We start from the raw sequence: 23,115 nt of genomic DNA, 5'->3' as shown, positions 1-23,115 counted from the left end.
CTTGACCTTTGGACTTTAGGGGGAGGGTTGGTGATTGGTGGGTATATATCGGGCGGAAGTGACGTCATAGGTGTGGGTATTATTATGGGATACCCTAAAAAGAATATATAAGATGGAAATTTTGAAGCGAAGAACATTGCTGCTTTGTTTTATTGATGATGAAGTGTTTTTGTGACGTAGATGTCAAAAAAGTAGGGTCTGCCTTAAAGTGCGGTACTCCTGTAGATTTCTTAAAAGGTCAGATAGGGTGTGGCTTTTATTTCAATCAAGACGAGGCTGAGGCAGTGAGAGGCTGTCGAGGAGGGAGTTAACGTCACCGATTTTCCAGTGTGTGAACATAACCTCATTTGCCGTGTCGGAGTGAGCCGCGGTCAGTTTTCCAACGGTCGCGTGTATTTTGCGTGTGACGTGAGACCTCCAAACAAGAAATGCGACCGGTTCGTGTGGGCGGAGCCGCCGAAGGAAGCAAAGAAGACGATGCCAGTACCACTATGGACACCACCCTTCAAGAAGAAGAAAGTCAAGGGCAAATGTAACCGTCGGAACTTGACATTTACCGTGCGGTTACGAAAAATGTAGAAACAAATGCAATACTGAAGGCAAAACTATAAGGTTCTGACACCAGCCAAAAAGTAGGCAAAAATAAATAGAATGAAACGAAAACGATCGAGCGAAAGGCAACGTGAGAACGAATACATGATGCAAGGCATGGACTTATAAGGATTTATTAACAAATTAAATAATAAATTTTAAGTGATAACACACATAGTCAAATCCGGAGAAAAGGTGACCTAAACCAAAGGCTAGTTTTAAAAACAAAGTACTTACAACCGGTAAATCAAACTGAACACAACTGGCATGACAGGCCCGTACGGACAGCGCTCTAAGCTTGTAGCTTATCTCTGCTGACTGTCTTCACTGAGCAACTGCATTTCTCGCTCCCGCATCACGCCTCGCAAGCAATGCGTCTCCTTTGCTCAACGGTACTAAAAAAACTAACAGATACTGTAAAAACAGCCGCTTTTATACTCGCTTGGGCACGTGCATTTTTCTAGGGACGCTAACATTTATACCGTTCAAATTACTCAGCGTCCATTGTCCTGTCAAATTTAGAAACTAATCTTCCTGGGAAATGGTAAAAGGACGCTTACTTGATTCAATAAGCACTATCAAGCTATTGATACTAATCTAAAGGAATTTGAAACATGTTGAAAGTAAATCCCTAAACTTGTACGGATCGAATTAGAATCACGTTTGAGAAACAATCCGTAAACAACTTTTCGGCATGGAGCCGTATTCCGACGAGCCTATTGCTGACGAACAGTGGGTTCGCGATTACGACAGGAAGCAGCGCGAGCGAGAAGCCAGGGAAGTCTAATTCAAGCGAAGATTGGTAGGCGCGCTTGCTATAGTGCGAATCGCTTCTATCTTCCCTACTTTTGACACACTACATTTCTAGGTGCCGATGCTCTAATAGCTCAACTACTCAACTTCAGTCAAATAGCGAGTGTTATTGCTGTCAAGAGCTAGACCAATGCGTCGAGGCGCTACAAGACGAGCGTGTTTTGGCGGAATTAGAGCGCGCGCCTTCGTGTGTGACCTTTCATCCCGGGTTTTGGCCAGTTTGCCTGGACCGTTGGTCGTTGTGACTCTCGGCAGACAGATATAGAAGGAAAGATAGGACGAGATATCGCCAAACAGGGTCCGAGGATGCGTAAGTATGGTTTCTTTTGTGCCGCAAATGGTTTCGAATCTGAGGTGACAAATCATCATTCATTCGTCAATTCTAGGTTCCTAAGAAGCGTTGCATATAGAGAATTGACGCACCTAATCCATGGCTTTCTCTGGGGAAGAATAGTTTCACTACCCGCCTGCGCTTACAGCCTAATTCGCCGCGAATTTCCTTCGGAGGATGCACAGTAGGTGGGCTTCGGTCTGGACGAGGACGACTAGTGAAGTGTAGTTCTAAATTTTACTTAGAATATACAGTAATAGTGAAATTTTGATTGGAACTCGACTATAAATAGTATTATATACCGGACTGATTTGTCTTGTCATACAAGGAAGTTAAATTATATACAAAAATCATAGCCCCCAACTATCTATGTGAGTTTCATTATTATTTTGTATGTAGTGTATATATCAACTCTTGACACAAGAATTCTGCAAAAGGTTTTATTTCAACTTTAAGGAAAAAGTGGAGTATGAAAAAAAATAACACTGCCTTAGCAGTTTTAAAACAGTCTCAATGTTACAATAAATGAATGTTACATTTTCAGACATGGTATGAATGGTTTACATAAAAAATGAAAAACAACCTTTGTAGATTTACATGATATCAACAGTCAAAATATCGGAAAGGCGAAACTAGTCTTGGGTTGATGGCATGTTTCTTGGGCAGTCTACTTTACTGTGGCATTTCATTGGTTGCTTACAGAATCTGCAAGTTGGTTTGGCTTGCACAGAACCCCTAGCCGCTGCAGCTGCTGCTGCGTCAGCCTCTTGCTGCAATACAACAGCAACTAAAAAGAGAAATAAATGACATGGTTAAAATATGTTCAGCATATAGCTTACTGTGGTACCGGTGGCAAACCTAGGGGGTCAGGACTGATATTCAAGAATACTGAACATGCAGCATGCAGGAAATTGGAATATTTGGGTCAGTATTAATTTGGTAAACTGTACCTGGTGTTGTGGGTGGAACATCCTGTACAGTCGTCTGTTGGCAAGCATGCCGCTTAGCGATGGCCTCCTCCCGAGGCTGCTTGTCCAACATGGTATTCATGGCTGCAGGGGTCATCTGTTGCAGCTCTTCAGATGCAGCGGTCAGGGAGTTGGAGGCAATAGCTTGGCAGACAGTTTCAAAAATGTCATCTACATAATCTGCAAGCATTTACATAGAATATATTCTCAGAATCAAAATCCTAATATTGCCTATATTGGTAAAACCAGTTGGCCGCATAGAAAAAAAGATGGAATAATTCACAAGTCCCCTTGTTACACACCAAAGAATAATAACTATGACAACTATGGCTGGGGGATAATTCATAAGCAACCTCTGCCACTCACCAAAATTTGGGGCCACTTTGACATCTCTCACAGTAGCCTCCCCATTCTTAAACTTAGGGTAGACAACTGTCTCTTGTATGGTCCCATCTGGCCTTCGGCGTGGCTCTCTCTGCAGGTTACAGTTGAAATGCACTGTTGCAACAACATGCCTGATAAAAGAATGGTTGGAATAATTACAGAAGGACCATTTAGTGACATATAGTAGCTTTACATAAATGGCAGCAACATGCATAGAAATGATGGCTCAAAATAAATCTAAAAAATGTTTTACTATAATATTGCAATTCTAATTGTTTTTGTTCCCAATATCTACCCAGAAACGAGCAAAATTTGAGTCCTTGGAGATGGGATAAACTTCACTTCTATTCTCAGTCTCGTAGAGCAATTTCTTGTGTGAACTCTGAGAGAAATGGTTATGCCTAGATTGCATACATATGAGATTTCTTTAAAAGAATAGACACATACCTGATAAACATTCCTACATAGGAGAAACCAATCATCTTAGGTGCATAGTGGTTCAGGACAGAGTGAAATCCCTCCAGTGAGCTGGTCTGGTCCAGAGGGGATGCTTGCTTGATGGCAGAGACCAGCCTTGTGTCCGTTAAGGCCTTCTCCACTTTCTCAAACTCAGGAGAGTCTGAAAATAAAAAGCAAATTCCAAATAGTTTGAATGGGCTACTTAATGTGATACTTTCACCACATACATATCAAGCATAACAATTATGTGGTAAAATATTATTTTTAACAGTACGTAATTATTGTTATTGACACTACTTACCTTTGTCTAGCCACTTTCTTTGAGTGTTTATCTCCCCACGAGCACAACGGTTGAATAAGGGATCATCAAGATCAGTGTGCTTGTTGGTAATATGGCTAAGAAATGACTTCAACTTAGCCGATATTACCAACCCATTCCCATTTGTGGTGGACCTCGCAGACCAGTAAAAATGGTTCTCGCACGGCTTGATCCAATCCTTTACAGACTCTTCTATTTTGCTCAGGACTTTGTGGATCTCTAAAACACAAACCATACACTCTTAGATGGTAAACAAAAATAAGTCAGCAGGTATCAAGTTGTTGGTGTCGATTGACAAAATATTGTACGATATAAATCTTAAACAAAATATCTTTACCCATTCAAGATGGAACTCATCAGATAAACAACATAAATGAGAGTCAAGATCAAACAATATTTAGAAAGAGGAGTACCAAAAAAATAAAGTTATGGGTAAAATGTTAGGGAAATAAAATATAGTTTTGATTACAAACTAAAAACTAGGTTCAAACCGAGGGAAAGCAACATAGGTTTATCCAATTTGAACTCTACAACCCCGCCCAACCAAACATAGATATAACAATTATCAAGTAAATAAATAGACTTACTTTTTTTCAAATGCCATAAATCACAGTAATGTGCGATGTTTCCATGCTTCTCTCGCATGTGCTTCACAATGCTGGTGTGGCGGTCGGAGATGAAATGGGAGATGGCCAGCCCAGCTCCCAGCAAGAAACCCATACTCTGTTGGAATGCCATGTACTCCATCCCAGTTCTGCTCCCTGCTTCATTTCTCTAAAAGATCAAAAACAGACAAAAATTAACATTTACCACTAGTTTAATTTGTTGAGTCTGAAAAGGGGAAACAAGCATGTGATTGATTTTAGTTGCTTATGAGTTTATGGGTGATAATTGAATATTTTTGCAATTCACCTTACAATGCATTTCATCATCACCAAGTCTTATCTAATAGCTCTCAATTACCTGTACAAGGGTGAAGTGAATGATCATCGACAGCGAACAGCAAAACATTGTATAAGCACGATATTTGGCAGAGTGCCCCATGCTATCATGGTGGCCATCCCCAGCCATGACCACAGCTCCTAGGCTCTTAGCCTTCTCTATCATAGCAGTCTGATATTTCTTCCAGTAAATGTAGATAGCAGGGAAGAGGAAAATCTTAAAATGCAAAAGAACAACAACTTAATTAATAGGAATAAACAATTCTAAACATCATGTTTTTAACTCACGCCATCACATCATTTTGCCTATTAGTCCATGCATACACATGTCTTACCCGTTTGTGCTCGTAGGAGGCAACAAGAATGGCATAAGACAGTAAGAAGTTCCCTGCAGCAACCTTTGTCCCTGGCATCATGGGCTGACTCCTCCAGGACATCTCCTTCCTGCACTTGGGATTGGCGCAGCTGCTGGTCACAGAGATGCATGTTCCAACAGTTTTAGTCTGGACTAGAGGGTTCTTCCAACTGCAGAAGTGGCAGCAGTGAAACAGTAGAAGTAGCTGTGACAGGAAGACAGTATGTTTTGGCTCCTTCTTCAGGCTGTCAGACTGGATGTATTCGCTGAAAATAACAATTAAAATAAAATCTCATAAAAAACAATATAAAACAGGGGAGAGGAAGAGACATTGAGCATGAATGAAAGCACTTGTCACTGTTTTTGTAGGCATGCTCACCAGTTGTATTCTTCATCCTCTGAGAGATCGCTCTCCTCAGCCGAAGGCTGGAACTCTGGCTCCTCCTCTGACATGAAGTCGTCATCATCCTCAGCTTCTTCATCTTCTGTGTTGTCATCTTCCTCCATCTCTGGAGGCAATTCTTCGGTTTCTCTAGCCTGAACTCCTACTCCTTTTTTCACCAGTTTCTGAGCTACATCATAAAGTGTTATAGAGTTTAGCAGTACACTTGAAACAATGCTGATTAGTTCCTCATGGTTGCAGACTTAAAAGATATACACTCAAATAATATAAAAATACAGACCATTTCAATAAAGAGCAGTCTCATTTGAACAAAGAATCCTTTTTTTTTTAAACAAAAACACACCTTTCCTTTCTCTCTTCCTCAGTAGCCTTTTACACCATTGCAACTTGTCTCTGGCCGTAATCCAAAGATTCCTTCATCTTCCTTTTCTCTTTAGTTGCCACCCTTAGTTTGTCCGATTTATCGGAAACCCTCGCCCGTAGCTCCAGGCACTCACGTTCACGTGAATCGCACGTGAGGCAGGAGACTGGAGTTGGAGGAAGCCTCGTTGATCTCTTCTATATCTGTCAGCTACAAATATAAATAAAGCTTCAACTTATTATATCGAATATCACGGCCACCTTCCAAAGAATTGTGTTTCTAGCATAGCCGTGTTTTCGCTCGTAATTTTTAATAATAATTTTTCGCACATTTTTATTGTCTATTTCCACGTGTCGAAAACAACCGCTATGCGAACATTTTTGCGACCACAAATCACCTGAAATTGGGCTTCAGGCAAACTATGACGATCCATGATTACAATTATTACAACGAATAGAAATAACTCCATACAAACTAAGACTTACGTCTTCTTGGTTTACGGGTACTGCTGCTGTTATGGTATGTGTCGAGTCAGATTCGTAAAAAAGCTGGTCGGCACTCCTGGCGATTATTTCCTCGACCTCCTATACGAAACACCAAATAAACGCAAACATGAATGAAGTGAACAAAAAGCCTTATTAGGATGCGATAATTGAGAGTTTGGTTAGTCAGAATATCTCACCTTGCGCCTTACTCGCCCTTGGTTTCGTTTCGCCCGCTCACTCGGGCTTTTGGTAGCATGTTCCTTTGGCGGAAATACTGTAGGATAAACAGTGACGCCGAACCTATCTCGCTTCAGATATCGCTTCATCCCCACAAGATGCGCATATGGCCCGTTAAAATCTTCAAGCTTGAAATGCTCAAAGCAGAGTTGAGCTGTTTCTGTTTGTTCTGGCCATTCTAGCGTCTTTAGAATAAAAGAAGTCCATCTTCGTTTTACCGCCTCCGGCCTCGTGTCCCCAAAGAAAGAAACAAGACTTACGCTAGTGACGTCAAACTCTGTCTCAGGCTTTCTGAAAACGGACCCAATTCATGTTCAGGCTCTCTGAAAACGGTCCCAATTCATGTTTTTATACACTTTTTGAACGTATTTTTCGTGGTCTTGTTTAAGGTTTATTTGTGATTAAACCTTGTAAATCTAATCCTTAGAAACATCTATTGAAGAATATGCGTGATTTCTATCCCTTGTAAAAGCTTTAAAAAAAGTGTCCCTTCATCTTCTTCTTCTCCTTTGCCCAGTACTAAAGTCTATGCTCCCTGTATCCGGGTGTGGGGGTGCCACCATCCAGTCCTCTACTCCCCACCTATCTCTGTAGTTTATTACAGGGCCAACATCATCGTCATCGTCGCTAATTACGATCACTGGGTGTGTGGGTAGTACTCTAGTTTGTTGTTGTTGTTGAGCTCTTCCTCTTCTACAATGGGGACACGTTGGTTGTAGTCCTCTGTATTCTTGTACCCTATCACAGGAAAAAATATGATTTCCCAAAATGGGAAAAAAAGGGATTTTTTTGGGGGAAAAGCTGGGAATTTCAGCAAAAATCCCCAAAATGGGAAAGTGATACCAAAACCAATGTTGGGACAACAAAACCCCAATAATAACCCAACTTGGGGAATTTAATGTCCCAATAATAACCCAACTTGGGAATTTGATGCCCCAATAATAACCCAACTTGGGAATTTGATGCCCCAATAATAACCCAACTTGGGGAATTTAATGTCCCAATAATAACCCAACTTGGGGAATTTAATGTCCCAATAATAACCCAACTTGGGAATTTGATGTCCCAATAATAACCCAACTTGGGGAATTTAATGTCTCAATAATAACCCAACTTGGGAATTTGATGTCCCAATAATTACCCAACTTGGGAATTTGATGTCCCAATAATAACCCAACTTGGGGAATTTAATGTCCCAATAATAACCCAACTTGGGAATTTGATGTCCCAATAATTACCCAACTTGGGAATTTGATGTCCCAATAATAACCCAACTTGGGGAATTTCATGTCCCAATAATTACACAACTTGGGGAATTTAATGTCCCAATAATAACCCAACTTGGGGGGAATTTAATGTCCCAATAATAACCCAACCCAACTCAATTAATATCCCAACGTGGGAAATCTGAATTCACAATAACCCAATACAAGGATTGTTAGAGTGCAAACAGTAAAAGCGTGAAATACAAATTACTAAATAGTACAAAATAGTGCTAATTAAACAATAGAAAACAATAGGGATAACACTATTTAGTACAATTTAGTATTACTAAAGTTTCACAGTTATACATGTATTGTTTGCACTCTATTATATTATTACAAATTAATAATTTGAATATATTATAACAATACTTGTATTTGGATATAATATTTTGGACTTAAAAAGTGATTGCAAACAACAACAATACTTTCAAAACGTTTTATTTACTGTAACATAAATTCGTGATAAACATTAACAGCAGAAGTGCCATGTTTTGGTTAACTTAAATACAATATTAATTTGATGTGCAAGTGGGTGATGATTGTAATGCTATACAAATACCCAAGATTATTGCACATGACATGACATGAGCATCAAATATTGCCCATGTCAATACTCAGAAGTTACACAACAATTAATATCAACATGCACAGACCTATTAGATCAATATCACATAAAGATTTAAGCTGTTAAGCCTGCCTCACATCACTAGTGGCTACAACTTCAGCATATCCAATTCAAACTATTTCTAAATCTTTTGAAGCAAATAACGAATTAAACTTTTAGAAGATATAAAGAACCTAACAAAGACAAGTGTATAATTAAGTGTCTACCTCACATCAGTGAAATTTCCTTTAACACGTTTACATCATTAATAGATGTTATCTGAGACGGTGGTGTTTTAAATTCTACGTATTTTTGACTTACAAGTTTTCTAATAAGTACTGCTATTGCCTGACTAGGTGAGAGAGATGTTAAGGCATTGCTTTTCAAAAAGAATTTATTTTTAAGTACATCAACACACACCTCTCTGGTGAGTTGTTTACCAAACACTGATTTAATCACTGCCCTCTTTATTTTTAATGGTAGAGCTTCAACTTGATCACCTGCTTTCGCATCTTCTGGGCTTGAAGTGCTAGTGCTGGGTTTTGGAATTTTGGGGCTTATAGGGCACTGGCTTCCTTCCATCTCATCATCACTCAAAATCTCTGTGTCTCCAGCACTACTTCCATCCTGTTCTAAATGTTCATCCTGTTCCCCCTCTCTGTCTAGATCTACTGAGCTTTCCTGTAGTCAAAATACACATTATCAGCATTTAATACATTTTGCAAGGTTCATTAATGCTTTGAAAATACTTTAAAAATGCATTACAGTGTGGACATTTCAACTGGGACCACTTTGAGAATGTGATTGCATGACAAATTATGAATAGAAACAAAGCACTTCAACTTAGGAAACTTCAGCTTATTAAGTTTTTGTTCTTTGTGATCTGATTGGTCGACATTGTTTTAGTAAAAATGCTTTGTTTTAATTCACAATTGTCATTCAATCACAATATCTTAAAGTGGTCCCATTTAAAGTATCCACACTGCAAGTTTTCATGAAAATATGAGATAATACTTATATATAAGATATTTAGTATGATAACACATTAATACTAGATTCTATAAAGTATCAAATTTACTTAGGTATGCTAAAACAAAATTTACCTCTAGATCTGATGAGCTATGGTTGCTTTGCATCTCTTTTTTTATGGCCTGGGAACTTGGAATCTACAAAAGTTAAAAAATACTATAACTGAAGTGCAACTCTCATAGATACAAAATGACTACTTGTGTCTGTGTGCTTTGCAATTGATGGTACATTTACATTACATTTAGTCAACGAAATGCCAAGTGTACAAAAAAGTTGATCACTTCAGTTGACGAAAACTATTAACAAACCTGCAGACATGCAAAAGCACATAAATAAACAAACAATGCAATTAAAAGAAATATTTTTATTACCTTATAATCATCATCATAAGATGGACGTTTTCGTTTTTTGTTGTATCTACGTTGTTCATTGCAAAAACTCTGTATGTGCTTCTTTATTCCTTCCTTTCCAAAATTGATCTCTTTTATGCCACATTCTTTCTCTATGTTTTCGGCAAATGCATCTAGTTCAGCTTTGGCCTCAGGCGAGTTAAACTTTGGAAATTCAGTCCATTTGTTTGCTGCTAATACCCCTATTTTTTTACGTCTAAATAAAATAAAATGCAATCAATGTGGGTACCATTTTTGTTGATAATAATATATTGGGTGCCCTGTGCCCATAAACATCGTTTGCTTTTTATATTTGGGCTTTCTGTGGCTGAAACTCTTGCACATGGCATGGGCTACTGCAGCTCGATGTACTTGCATGATCAGCATTGAGTTTTGTAATTTAATAGTTTTTATTTGTATTGGATTTTGTGAAATACAAAGTTTGTTTAGTTTCCGAGAACAATAAAAAGGACCACCAAAACACACAGGAAAAAATTCCGATTTTCCAATTTGGGAAAAAATGGGGAATATTTTGGGATTTCTATGGGTTTCTTATGGGATTTCCCAAAATTGGAAAAATGCTACCAAAACCAATATTGGGAAAATAAAATCCCAAAGACATCCCAAAATTGGTTTATTTTGTGGACAAGATTTTCCCATTGTTGGGATTTTATTGGGACCATCAAATCCCAAAAGTGGTTTATTTTGTAGACAACATTTTCCCATTGTTGGGATTTTATTGGGACCATAAGATCCCAAAATTGGTTCATTTTGTGGACAACATTTTCCCATTGTTGGGATTTTATTGGGACCATCAAATCCCGAATTTTTGGACAACATTATCCCATTTTTGGAAATTTATTGGGACCATTGAACCCCCAAATGGCTTATTTTGTTGACAGCAATACTGTATAAATTAAAATAAAAAATGAATGCAAAACAAAAGAACAATGTTAACATACTAGGAAAATTTAATAGAATTCAAACATCCCTTTTTGTAGAAACAACATAGTTTTAATGTAGAGTGCAAATAATTAAAGGTAAGTAACCTTTACAATAGTTTCTAACATGACAGCTTCAAGTACAGTAAAATGCTGTAAAATAAGTAAAATATTTAACACATTTGCCTGCAATTATCTTGTTGGCCAGCACTTCACACACTTGTGTGTGGGAGTAAGGTTCAATATGGTAGTGTTCTTGGGCAACTATCTACTAAATGCCAGGGAAAACTTTACCATACAGGTACTATGAGCTCAAAGTTTGATCTTTTTGTTAACAGTTTTTGTTTGGCTTTACCAAATATTCAACACATTTGCCTGCAATTATCTTGTTGGCCATGCAGCACCCACACACTTGTGTGTGAGTAAGGTTCAATAGTGTTCTTGGACCTATTGAAAAAAAGTGTTTTTTAAGGCATCAACTATTACCTCCCTATCCTTTGGGATACTTCCAGATACTGCCTTAATGATAACCTTCACTGCTTTACTATGTAAGTTATTTATGACTGGTATAGGTTCAGTTTCTGGGAGAGACAACTATCTACTTAAGCCAGTGAAAACATTAGCATACAGGTACTATGAGCTCAAAGTTTGACCTTTTTGATAACTTTTACATGGGTAGTTTTTGAAATTTCGTTTGGCTTTACCAAATATTTAACATATTTGCCAGCACTTCACACACTTGTGTGTGAGTAAGGTTCAATAGTGTCCCTGACACAACTATGTACTTAAGCCAGTAAAAACTTTAGCATACAGCTACTACATGTTTGAGCTCAAAATTTGACCTTTTTGATAACCTGTACATGGGCAGTTTTTGTAATTTCATTTGGCTTTGCCAAACACTTAACGTATTTGCCTGCAATAATTTTTTTGGCCAGCACCTCACACACTTGGGTGTGAGTAAGGTTCAATAGTGTTCTTGGACCTATTGAAAAAGTGTTTTTTAAGGCATCAACTATTACCTCCCTATCCTTTGGGATACTTCCACATACCGCCTTAATGATAACCTTCACTGCTTTACTATGTAAGTTATTTATGACTGTAGGTTCAGTTTCTGGGAGAGTATCTGTACTTTTCTTGTCATCGTCAGAACCATCATCATCAGATCCATCATTATCAGATCCTTCATCATCTGGTTCCTCATCATCTTGACTGCCCTTCAATCAAAGGGGTAAAGAATTAATAAATTATTCAATTTTTTTTTTCAGTTTGAGTTTGTGAGGTTTGGTGTACAGTGCAACCTCTATCTGTATTCTGACTTATTATTATTTAAAAGCTGAACAAGTTGGTAACCTTTTTTAAGGAGATTAACAATGACCTGGACAAAAACTGAAGCATAACTTCTTGTGATTCAGCCAATTTTACATTCAACTATACAGAAGTGGCCCAAGGCAAGTGTATGAGCCCAGTGGGAATAGATGATAATGAATGCAAATAAACAATTAGATTGGAGATTTCCTACCATGGAAGGCATTTTAGGTAGCTTTGCTTGTGAGCATTGTAGTGAGAATTCCTCATCTGAAGAGCCAGCCTTGAAGAACACAAAAACAAATTTAATTGCAAGTTGCTTCAAAGATAACCATCACAATTTAGGTACTGTATTGTATTTTAGTTCTTCACAGTAGACAAAGTAGTAAATAAATAATCAAATAAAAAATAATAATAATTATCAAACTATGAAGCATGTTGAACAGTGTACATACCCTAGAAGAACTTGGTGTTCTAGGAGACCAGGAATCTGGAGGGCTTGTTCTCTGGAGAAAATAAAATCACTCATATTCATACCTTTCCAAAAAATCAGAACCAAAAGGATTCCTTTTAAATAGCAAGGTTTATCCATAAACTGGCAAGAAAGTCAGAAAGAAAAATAATAATTCTGATTATCATGCAGTTCACAACATTCCTCAGTGCAGTGACGTGCTTTTATTAGGTCTTACCATTCAAAGCAACCTAAAGTTCAGCTTGCACGTCAAAAGCAAATTAATTAAAGCCAACAAATGTCTCCATATTCTTAGGACCCTTAGGAAAGAACAGTATAGTCAACTAGAAATAGACCATTTATTCTTCTCTCTGGTGTTGCCATGTATCACTTACGGCTTATCCGTTTACGGGGCCTGCGACTCAGATCTAACGACTATTCAGACATTCTTAGATAGGTGTCATAAACGTCGGTTCGTATCAACACCTGTTAGCATAGAAAAATACTCGCCAAGCAAGACTGTAAGCTGTATGAAAAAGCTGCAGCCATTCCGAACCACCCTTTACGTTGCTACTTACCCGCTATTAAAGAAACCAAATACAATCTTCGTGGTACGCGCTATATTACACCAAATGTAAAAACTGAACGCTTTAAGAACACTTATATCAACAGAATTGCTTTCAAATATCTTATGTAACTTAGTAGCTAGTTTTTAATTTTTCAGCATTATTTGTAACATAGGAGATGTATTTTTATCCTTTGATAATAAAGATTATTATTATTATTAATACATTTGCACCATACTTACTTTTCTTTCACGCCGCTGTTCACTGAAAAAATCCTTAGTGTGTTGCATAATGCCATCCACTGTGAAATTTATTTCAGGCACAGAACACTGGTCTTCAATTTCTTTAGCAAACTTTTCCAGTTGTGTTCTCATCATGGGAGTGTTGAACTTCGGGAGTTGCCCACCCCACTTTTCCATGGCAAGTGCGCCAATCTTCTTGCGCCTAAACATCAATCAAATTAATAAGGCTAAATGTGTTGCATAAATGAAGTTTACTAAACAATGCCAGAAAAAGGTGTTGCATGATAAAATAATGTAAAATAAATGCGCCACAATATGAATTGAACATCAGCATTTTGAAAAAATGTATAAATCAATTTACTTCAAAGGACATTCATCTATATCCAATATCAAAACACACTCACTTAGACAGGTACAGTCTTTGTATTTCAGGATCGTATGTTGACAACTCTGCCATTGTTGGTTTGCACTTGGGCAAGGCTGATGAAGATTTCTTTGGCAATTGGAACGACTCCTCAAAAATCCTTTTGAATTTTAGGGCCTTTCCATAGGTTAAGCCAACCTTTGAGTAAATTGGCGCATCAGCATCTTTAGATAGCAAGTCTACTATTGCTTCTGGGCATGTAATATCATCTGCAGCCAAACAGAAGAAGAATGGATTCAATATTTGCATGCAAAAGATACATTTGAAAACAGTTTTATTGATCTATTCTGTTGTTTTGTCGTTTCAATTTCTCTGCGAACCAAAGCTGCGTTTTATCTCTCTGACTTATTTATATTTTTGTTGTTCAGCATTATAAAATTAACCTCTACACAGAAATACCACATTTCCAGTTAAAAGCCATGCTTTCTCGATGCGATTTTGTGAAGGCCTATGTCGACGGGTTCCTCGCGCCATTTTCTTGCACATGTGAGAATGAGAAATTTCGTGCAGAGGCTACTTTTGCAAAGTCGAAAAACAAAGAAAGCAAAAAAAAAATATTTAGAGCAAGCGTTGTAATTGTGCGGCAATTTGGAATCCCAAAGAACAAATTACCTTTCTGTGGCCAGAAACAATAGCTATAATATGTTTACTATCCACGCGGCAGTTTTTGGCAAGTTCTTTTAGGCCGCCATGTTTCTTCACTTTCTTTGCCGAGTTGAAATTTGAAATTCCAACCTCATTTTCTTACTTTAGAAAGTACACTTAAATTAAAGATGATGGCCAAAGGTAAGTCAGACGTCCTTTATGAAAGAATTGTTCTGTTGCTTTGCGATTTCATTTCGAAAACGCTTTGAGATCCATTCGGCATTGCAAAAGCGAAAATGTGCGCGCCAAATTTACCCTACTCTGCTGACTTGAGAGAAACTTCCCCTTTTAGCTTTCACTGATTCAATGAAAGACTTCATACCTTTAAATCGCTGTGCAATTGCATCGCCAAAGTGCTCTGTCACTTTTGAAATAACATCTTCTTCTGAGGGAGCTGGTGATGGATCCACAATATCTGGCTGTTCTTGTTGCTCTCGACTCATTTCAACGGCACAAACTGCAAACACTGAATAATTATAATGGATCTTTGGGACAGTGGAAAGCTGAGGGCCTACAAAAGTTTTCCCTTAGAAGCGACTGGGTACGAGTCTGCCCTGTCGATCTGAGCGCGAAAATCCGAAGGAGAGCGAAGTATGTGTTGCTGGCATTTTTATTCTGCTCTTCGGTGATCTGATTGGCTGTTTTTCCCGCTTTTTTCTACGATGTTGTTCATTGGTCAAACTTAAATCACGTGACTAAAATATCAGCCTAATATGGGTTGGCTGTGTACTTGATTTTTTAGCTGTTCTACTGGTCTGCGGTTTCGCTTTCAAAAGAAAAAAATGGCGGGTTTGTAGTTTCCGGCGGGTTGAATGTTTTCTAGTTAAAAATGTGGAAAAGAAGTGATGTGTCTTGCTGCAACTGCACTGAGAAAAAATACCGCCATGTTCACTGCCCTTGTGCTACCTGCAATGGTCGTGCAACTGATCGAAAAACTGAAATAAGACACTGGAAAGAAGCAAATAGAGCTGCATCGAGATCATCCCAACGCCAATGTTCGACATCAGCCGCCCAAGATTCTGAGTCTTTTGTCTTTGAAGTTGAGGACAGCGATAGTGAAATAGAAGCTGATAATTTTACAATTGAAGATAATTTATTACCCAATCCAGATACACCTGATACAGATGAAACAGATACAGATGACCAAGATTTGAATGCTGATAATGATAATGATAATACTAATCATGATGCGAATTCCCGCCATTATAATCCCCTAAAGAGGCTTGTTGTCGATGCCGTTTTGAATGCACTAAAAATACAGAAAGAAAGCGGAATGTCAATCAAAACATTTGAAGATATTTTGGAATTTGGCAAACGATTATTGTTGGATTCATCCTCTGAACAGGTCTTTTTTGATAGAGACATTTTGACTACTTTGTGGCCTAAGTCGTGGAGTGATGTGCAAGCTCTTTTAAAAGAGGAGGGTTATCAAGATGCTCGAGAATATTTTATTTGCTTTTGTTATAAAACTAGGCCAATCAATTCAGACACTAGAATAAAGTACACTGGCAAATATAGTTTAATGACCAGCAAAGATGAAGTCTGCTCTAACTGTGGAAATAAAGGTGTTATAGCATACTATTATCTTGGCCTTCAAAACAAAGTTAAAAACTGGTTTCGTGATGAAAACATGTGCAACAAAATGCTATCTCACTGGAATGAACGTGAACACTGGCTCGGAGTGGAACAATCATGGCCAATCAAAAAGGAAATGTGGGATGGTGAGCGCTGGAATGAGTTGCAATGGTTTTGGGATCCTAATAAGACCTGGGTCATCCCATGCCGTTGTGAGCATTGTGGTATTCCCATACCAGCAAAGCATTTGATTGAATCACAGGATGCTGTTACAGCTGGTAAAAAGCTTGTGGAATGCCCAGAATGTCTGGAATCTTTTGAACACTCTCTCAAGACAACTAATGGTTCTCCAATAAACATTGCTCTCATTGGTAATTGGGATGGGTGGCAAGCCTTCAGTTCCAGCACACGAAGTTGTGGATCTTTGGAGGTCTCAATTGCAAATATGAAGAAGGCAGATAGAAGTCACACCAGTGAAGTTTACGTAGTTGGATTTGTCCCATTGTCTTCTACTCCAAAACTACAAGAAACATATGATCCATTTTTGCAACCACTCATGGAAGACATTTGTGAAGGTTTTATCAATGGCTTTGAAGTCAGGTTACCACAAGAGCCTAACATGAAAAGAGTGCGTGTTTTGTTGCTCTGTTGGTCTGGGGATCATCCAGGGCAGTGTGAGGTGGGGAAGCTATTAAACCAAGGTAAATGTCCTTGCCGCAGGTGCAAGCTTGTTGGGCAACATTTGCCAATGAATGAGTCAAATAACCATATGTACTATGGAGATAACCGAATTCATTACAGACATAAGTGGGAAAGTCGTGACATTTCTCTCATGCTAACAGACCTTTATGATGTTGAGGCAGAGTCAAGGATCAGTGTTCGAAAAAGAATGTCTTCTGAGAAAGGTGTCACAGGGATAAGCCTTCTCCATAAATATTTATATCCTCTTTACAATTTTGACATTCTCAAAGATTTAACATTTGATGTGTTTCATACTGTGTGTCTTAATGTTGTGAAAAGTCAAGCAGAGAGGATCCTGGATCATGAGTTAGTGGATAAGAAATCCCTTGACCGAGAAATAAAGAACTTTCCATGGCCAAGAGAGCTCAAATGTGGCCGACTTCCCAAGTCAATCCAAAGTTATAATGGATCTTTGGGACAGTGGAAAGCTGAGGGCCTACAAAAGTTTTCATTTCCAATGGCAGATTGTGTTCTTGATAGCAAGTTGGAATCACCAAAAGAGCAGGAAATACAACATTTGATATCAAGATTAACAGAATTGCATTTTAATAGTGGACGGTATGGCTGGACAAATAGTATGATTGGAGCGCACCACCGGTTGGCATGGCGCTTAAATATACTCATAGAAGAAACTCAAGGCCTGGAAATGTGTTCAATTTCTGTACATAATCTTCTTCACATCCATGAAGACATCATCAGATTCTCGGCTACTGACAATTATTGGTGTGCAGTGTTCGAAAGAGCCGTAAAGGGTTACACAAAGACTGCTAGCAATTGTAGGGGAGTTGAAAAGACATTTGCATTGGCAGAGTCAAGGAGGGAATTCCTCAAACCATACTCAACTCAAGAAATAGGAGAGCAAGGAAAGATAAACATGAAAGTGGTAAGTTGAATGAAAGAAATACATATTATGGCTTATGTATAGTTCAGAATGCAGCTGTTGTATAAAAGCTAGGACGAAATTACAGAATATAAAAAGAGATGCAAGCTTTTCAACTTTTATGCAAATTAAGTGACATCAGCAAAATGTAAATCAGGCAAACACTATCTTTTCACTGCTTTTATGTATCCACGGCCTTGAATGAATGAACGAATGAAGTAATGAATGAATGATTGAATGAATGGATGAATGAATGCATGTCTATGGAGCCATACTCGCCACTAGTATCATTCTAACATAGATTCCAATAGGTAACATGGCAGCTTGGCGAGAATCAAACTCGTCCCCAGAACCGCCATTCTGAGTCGCAAGAAAGCCAAGGGGAGAGGTTGGGTGAGAATAAGGCTCGAATACTGTACCTGTAGGTTTATTATATGATTGCAGACCCAGATACAATTGTAACCCTTTAACCTTGACTCATTCCATCTCCATGACAACTTGTTGCTATGCTAGGGCACACGTTGCTTCGAAGAGAACATATTTTACTTCCGGTGCAAGCCGACAAGAGTTTTTTTCATTCAACTTTAGGATAGATAATATATTCAACGTGTTATGGTAGTTTGTAAGACATTGAAGACAGGCACCTTTAACTAAAAAAAATGTCAACATCACTTTTACTGTCATTCTTACTTGTTTTTATTTTTCAGGGTATTGCAAGCTCTATTGAGACAGCAAGGATGGCTGTTTTCAGAAATGATGTACCATCTCAGTCATTTCTTCTTGGAGCTATGGATAACATGACCCTGCTGGAAAGGGATGAAAGGATAAAAGTAGCACATACTTTAAATGTTCCTCTCCAAAAAAATCCACAGTTTTCTTTCTCATCAAAGAAATGTTTCCTCCCAGACAAAGGCTATGAAGAGACAGTTTGTTCTTCTGGAGAGTCAGTGGTTGTAATGCTTGAACAAAATGAAATAGTGATGAAACTAGATAAATTTCTGTCTGTGAAAGACAACACAGAGTCTTACAAACTGCTTGCAAAGGGATACCTCTTTTGCAATGTTTACACAGACAATGGCCAGACAGTAAAACACTTTTGGAGTGGATTTACTTATGTAGAAAGCAATCCAGAGAGAGTACCCCATTTCTGTACTGCTGACAATATTTTAAGAAAAGTTATTATCTATAGCTCAAGTGATGATACATCAAATTCTGTTTCAACTGTAGTTGAATACCAGAGGCACCAGGAGAAACTTCCATTTGACATTATTGTGCCCATTTATCCAGAGCAAGGAGATATGTTGCTGGTGCAAGGTGCAGAAGTTGGTGACGTATGGTATGGATATGCCCGCAATGTTGACTATGCACGCAGAACTGTCGACGTGTATTTCTTTGTAGAGAGCCCTAGAATGCCAAACACTTTTATCCGTGAGACGATTGGACACGCTGCAAAAAATGTTGTTCCCTGGAACTCATTGTTGGGAATTGCAGATGGATTCTGGCCCAGTCCGTCACATTGGAGAAAGGCAGTGTAAATTTCTAACAAAGAAATTGAGAGAATATTTGTTTTCTTACATTGCACACACTTTATTATGCCATCATATGGACTTATTACATTGTACTATAATAGCCTAGTATAGCCTGCCACATATAGATATACATGTAAAGTAACACCAATCTTTCCTGTCAAAATCTGCACACAGGTTATATTAATTACATTGCAGTGTAGAATGTACTATAGAACCAAACCAGTGCAGATCCATAAGTGGCTCTTTCCTCTCTGTGCATATGAAAATATCTAAGTGTTAGTAACACTAATGTACAGTAATACAATCAATATAATTATCAAAATACTAATCTGTCTATTTTCACTTTTCGTCTTTATTTTGTTGAGGCTAAGATTGCCCTGGCACAGATAAAAAACTCAATTCTTTTGAAATAGAAAACGGTCCTTTTGTAATTGCTAACACATTTCCTATCCCTAAGCATGCAAGGAAAACTTTTATCTCAGGTTTAATTCATGATACGGAACTGTGAAATGGATTATTACAACAACAATTTAACTTTACCATAATTGATTGACTAAAGTGCCGGGGCGCTGCCCTTATGGTATTAATTTTTTGGAGTCTCAGAAGGGGAGCTTATTCAAGGGTCGTGCTTATTCTTTTTCAATTATTTCCCAAGTATGGTTTTCTATTGGGTTTTTACTTAAGAACTGTTGCATGCAATTTTGGGATTTTCTTGTTAAAACTTTCCAATTATTTCCCAAGTATGGTTTCCTATTGGATTCTTAAGAACTGTTGCATGCAATTTTGGGATTTTCTTGTTAAAATTTTCCAATTATTTCCCAAGTATGGTTTCCTATTGGATTCTTAAGAACTGTTGCATGCAATTTTGGGATTTTCTTGTTAAAATTTACCAGTTATTTCCCAAGTATGGTTTCCTATTGGATTCTGAAGAACTGTTGCATGCAATTTTGGGATTTTCTTGGTTCACATTTTTCAATTATTTCCCAAGTTTGGTTTTCTATTGGGTTTTTAAGAACTATTGTATGCAATTTTGGGATTTTCTTGTTAAAATTTTCCAGTTATTTCCCAAGTGTAGTTTCGTATTGGATTCTTAAGAACTGTTGCATGCAATTTTGGGATTTTTTTGTGAAATATTTCCCAATACAATCCCAATCTTGGATTTTGTTGGGATTTATTCCCAAGATTGGGAATAAACTGATAATTTATTTTTTTCCTGGTTGCGTCTCTCAATATTTTCCCAATATTGGGTCCTGAATTTCCCAATCAGATCCCAAAATTGGAATAATTTCCAAAATTTTCCCAAATTTCCAAATTTGGAAAATCTGAATTTTTTCCTGTGACAGGGGGAGTGTTTTTAACCTATTCTAAGAATCCAAATGTTCTGATCTTACATTTTAATAAAACAAGTTTACCAAAAGAAAACTTACTCAAATATCTTTGTTAAAACATAAATTGGCAACCTTAGAATATATTATGAATGATTCAAATGCATTAGTAGCTGAAACAACCTCGATGGAAATGGATTCGCTCACATAACAAGGCAGCCATTTTTAATACCTCGAGGTCCTCAAGACAAGATGACCATGTCATCTGATTAATCCATTGTAGTTGAATATTTGCTGACAAACAAACAAAATATTTGTAACACAAAATAAGTTAAATAGCTTACTTTGTAAGATATAAGTGCTTCATTTCTGGATTCAGCTGTTGTAAGTCGGCCATAGTCGGTTTTGGCGGAGGAGAAGGGGACGTTTTGGCGCCAAAAGATGCCTTTTGTCTTTTGAGAAAACTAAACTCCTTCTTGAAAATGACCGCTTTACCGTAACACAAGGAAAGTCTTTGAAAGATTGTGGCATCCGCTTTCCTTTCCAAGAGGTCTGAAATAGCCATCTCATTGACAACTTGTTCACCTAGTTCAAGAAAGAAAAAGTTGCTCTGTTGAGTGGGGTTTCAAATTTAGTTCAGTATTTTTGTGAAAGCAGTGCATGCATACTCACGTTTGAAAGCATTTAAAACTTCCTCGCCGAATAGATCTTTAATTTTCGATTCCAAATCGTTCTTGTCCGTAAGAATTTGAGCGTTTTCGTTCACCTGACTCGTACCACTCTGCCCTTCTTGTACAATCGAGTCATCCATCTTGGAATATTTGCAGTGAAAATACAGCAAGGCCGGGCAAGCTACGCTGTTCATGAGTCTATTTGCTATCTCATTGGTCAATTTTGCCCGCCTTTCCTTCAATTTTTCTAACAGCGGCATTGATTGGTAGTTTTTTCCCGCCGTTTTAGTTGTTGGTATAAGCTTTTTCACTATTGGCTAACAAGTGCTGAATTTGGGCTTCCTGTGGTAAACAAAGATGGCGGATGCGTGCAAAGAGCTACAAGAGGAATATATGGTGGATTCAACGTCGAAATGTGGTCAAGAAAAGAAGTATCCACATGCAGCTGTACTGAATTATCTTATAGACATGTTCATTGTAGGTGCTATCGCTGTAAAGGAAGAGCTGTTACAAGGAAAACAGAACTACGGCACTGGAACGAAGCTCGTATATCATCTTCATTTCACAACTCGAAAGAGGACGAAGCTTTTGGACAAAATACGTTTGAAGAACATGAAACATCTGATGTCACGATGGAAACTTCAGAAAATATCGATTGCGAAATAAATGTTGTCCAAGATGTATGTATGAATCATGACAATGAAAATAGAAATGACATGGAAGATGACTTCAATCAAGGCAACCCTTACAAAAGACTTGTTGTAAAGGCTGTTCTGCAAGCTATGACTATTGTGGATAATAGTGGGTGTTCAATAAAAACATTCGAGGATATTTTGAGTTATGGGAGGACAATGTTATTTACCAACCTTGATCCAGAAATTGATGAGGATATTTTGGCTTCTCTATGGCCAAAATCTTGGTCAGAAGTACAGTCGCTTTTGAAAGAAGAGGGATTCACAGACCCAAAGGAATATTATATTTGCATTTGTCGAGCAGAGAAGTCTTTCACAAGAAATGGTAAGACAACTAAAAAGTACCTGTATTCCCGTAAGTGGGGTATTATGGAGAGTAAAAATGAGTTATGCCCCAACTGTGGAAAATGTGGATATATAAAGTATTACTATCTTGGTTTACATGAAAAGCTAAAGAACTGGTTTCGGAATCTAAATATGTGTAGGAAAATGCTATCACATTGGCAAGAACGAGAACACTGGTTAAAGAGAAACACAAGTTGGCCCTTAAAAAAAGAGGTTTGGGATGGGGAAAGATGGTTAGAGGTGCAGTGGTTTTGGGACCCAGATCAATTGTGGACTGTCCCAACAAGGTGCGGGGAGTGTCTCACTGTTATTTCATCAGACTTAATCAATTCATCTCCAAAAGATATTGATGGTTTGTCATTGCTCGAATGTCCAGAATGTTTTAATAAATTTTCACATAAAGCTGAAGTAGCAAGGGGTTCTCCTTTGAATCTGGCATTAATCGGACACTGGGATGGCTGGCAGCCATTCAGTACAAGTGGCAGAAGTTGTGGTTCTCTTGAAGTTTCCATATTAAATATGTTCAAGACAGATAGATCACATATTGATGAAGTATATGTTATTGGTTTTGTACCGTGTACAACTGTGCCAAAAGGTGTACCAGAGGCTTATGATCCATTTATACAGCCACTCATTAATGACCTCTGTGATGGCTTCATACATGGCTTTGAAGTTCCTTATCCTTCAAATGCTATTACTGTTCCTGATTATGAAGCACATGAAATTGAAACAGTGCGTGTTATGTTACTGTGCTGGGCTGCAGATCACCCAGGACAATGTGAGTTTGGAAAGTACTTGAACCAGGGGAAATGTGCTTGTAGGAGATGTAAGATGGTAGGACAGCAAAGT

At 38.0% G+C, this 23,115-nt stretch overlaps 4 protein-coding genes and 1 long non-coding RNA gene across 9 annotated transcripts; 2 read left to right on the top strand and 3 right to left on the bottom strand.

Moving 5' to 3' along the window:
• Window positions 1-2,211: 2,211 nt before the first annotated feature.
• LOC5508259 lies at window positions 2,212-7,269 on the bottom strand. The gene is given in 12 exon segments (XM_048723056.1): window positions 2,212-2,883; window positions 3,070-3,218; window positions 3,535-3,706; window positions 3,848-4,084; window positions 4,453-4,639; window positions 4,829-5,089; window positions 5,133-5,427; window positions 5,541-5,728; window positions 6,079-6,135; window positions 6,411-6,509; window positions 6,608-6,938; window positions 7,250-7,269. Coding segments are annotated over 12 exon segments (2,265 nt in total). The 3' UTR covers window positions 2,212-2,614.
• Window positions 7,270-8,334: 1,065 nt separating this feature from the next.
• On the bottom strand, window positions 8,335-23,107 carry LOC116620154. The gene is made up of 5 exons (XM_048722407.1): window positions 21,231-23,107; window positions 20,903-21,143; window positions 9,917-10,151; window positions 9,620-9,682; window positions 8,335-9,197 (listed from the first exon to the last, which is right to left on the bottom strand). Exons 1-5 carry the CDS (start codon window positions 21,487-21,489, stop codon window positions 8,745-8,747), a joined length of 1,251 nt encoding a protein of 416 aa, XP_048578364.1. The 5' UTR covers window positions 21,490-23,107; the 3' UTR covers window positions 8,335-8,744.
• On the bottom strand, window positions 10,888-14,951 carry LOC116609762. 3 transcript variants are annotated; one of them, XM_048722410.1, is made up of 7 exons: window positions 14,831-14,951; window positions 13,844-14,072; window positions 13,440-13,641; window positions 12,636-12,686; window positions 12,395-12,463; window positions 11,957-12,089; window positions 10,888-11,423 (listed from the first exon to the last, which is right to left on the bottom strand). In XM_048722410.1, exons 1-7 carry the CDS (start codon window positions 14,949-14,951, stop codon window positions 11,323-11,325), a joined length of 906 nt encoding a protein of 301 aa, XP_048578367.1. In that variant the 3' UTR covers window positions 10,888-11,322. The 3 variants fall into 3 exon arrangements, with proteins under 3 accessions (XP_048578367.1, XP_048578366.1, XP_048578365.1); XM_048722409.1 differs by having other exon boundaries at window positions 10,888-11,432; window positions 11,966-12,089; XM_048722408.1 differs by having other exon boundaries at window positions 11,346-12,089.
• On the top strand, window positions 11,962-12,570 carry LOC116609761. Its single transcript, XR_007306694.1, has 2 exons — window positions 11,962-12,103; window positions 12,288-12,570. It is a non-coding gene; the product is annotated as an uncharacterized LOC116609761 (long non-coding RNA).
• LOC125560609 lies at window positions 15,338-19,561 on the top strand. 3 transcript variants are annotated; one of them, XM_048722404.1, is made up of 3 exons: window positions 15,338-17,707; window positions 18,016-18,092; window positions 18,412-18,544. In XM_048722404.1, the coding sequence occupies exons 1-3, from the start codon at window positions 15,338-15,340 to the stop codon at window positions 18,503-18,505; spliced, it is 2,541 nt and encodes an 846-aa protein (XP_048578361.1). In that variant the 3' UTR covers window positions 18,506-18,544. The 3 variants fall into 3 exon arrangements, with proteins under 3 accessions (XP_048578361.1, XP_048578362.1, XP_048578360.1); XM_048722405.1 differs by having other exon boundaries at window positions 18,016-18,097; XM_048722403.1 differs by lacking the exon at window positions 18,016-18,092 and having other exon boundaries at window positions 18,412-19,561.
• Window positions 23,108-23,115: the final 8 nt, after the last annotated feature.

The sequence above is a fragment of the Nematostella vectensis genome, chromosome 15 (assembly GCF_932526225.1).
Source record: "Nematostella vectensis chromosome 15, jaNemVect1.1, whole genome shotgun sequence".
In the NCBI taxonomy this organism is placed as follows: domain Eukaryota; kingdom Metazoa; phylum Cnidaria; class Anthozoa; order Actiniaria; family Edwardsiidae; genus Nematostella; species Nematostella vectensis.
This window is presented reverse-complemented; position numbering and strand designations above follow the sequence as displayed.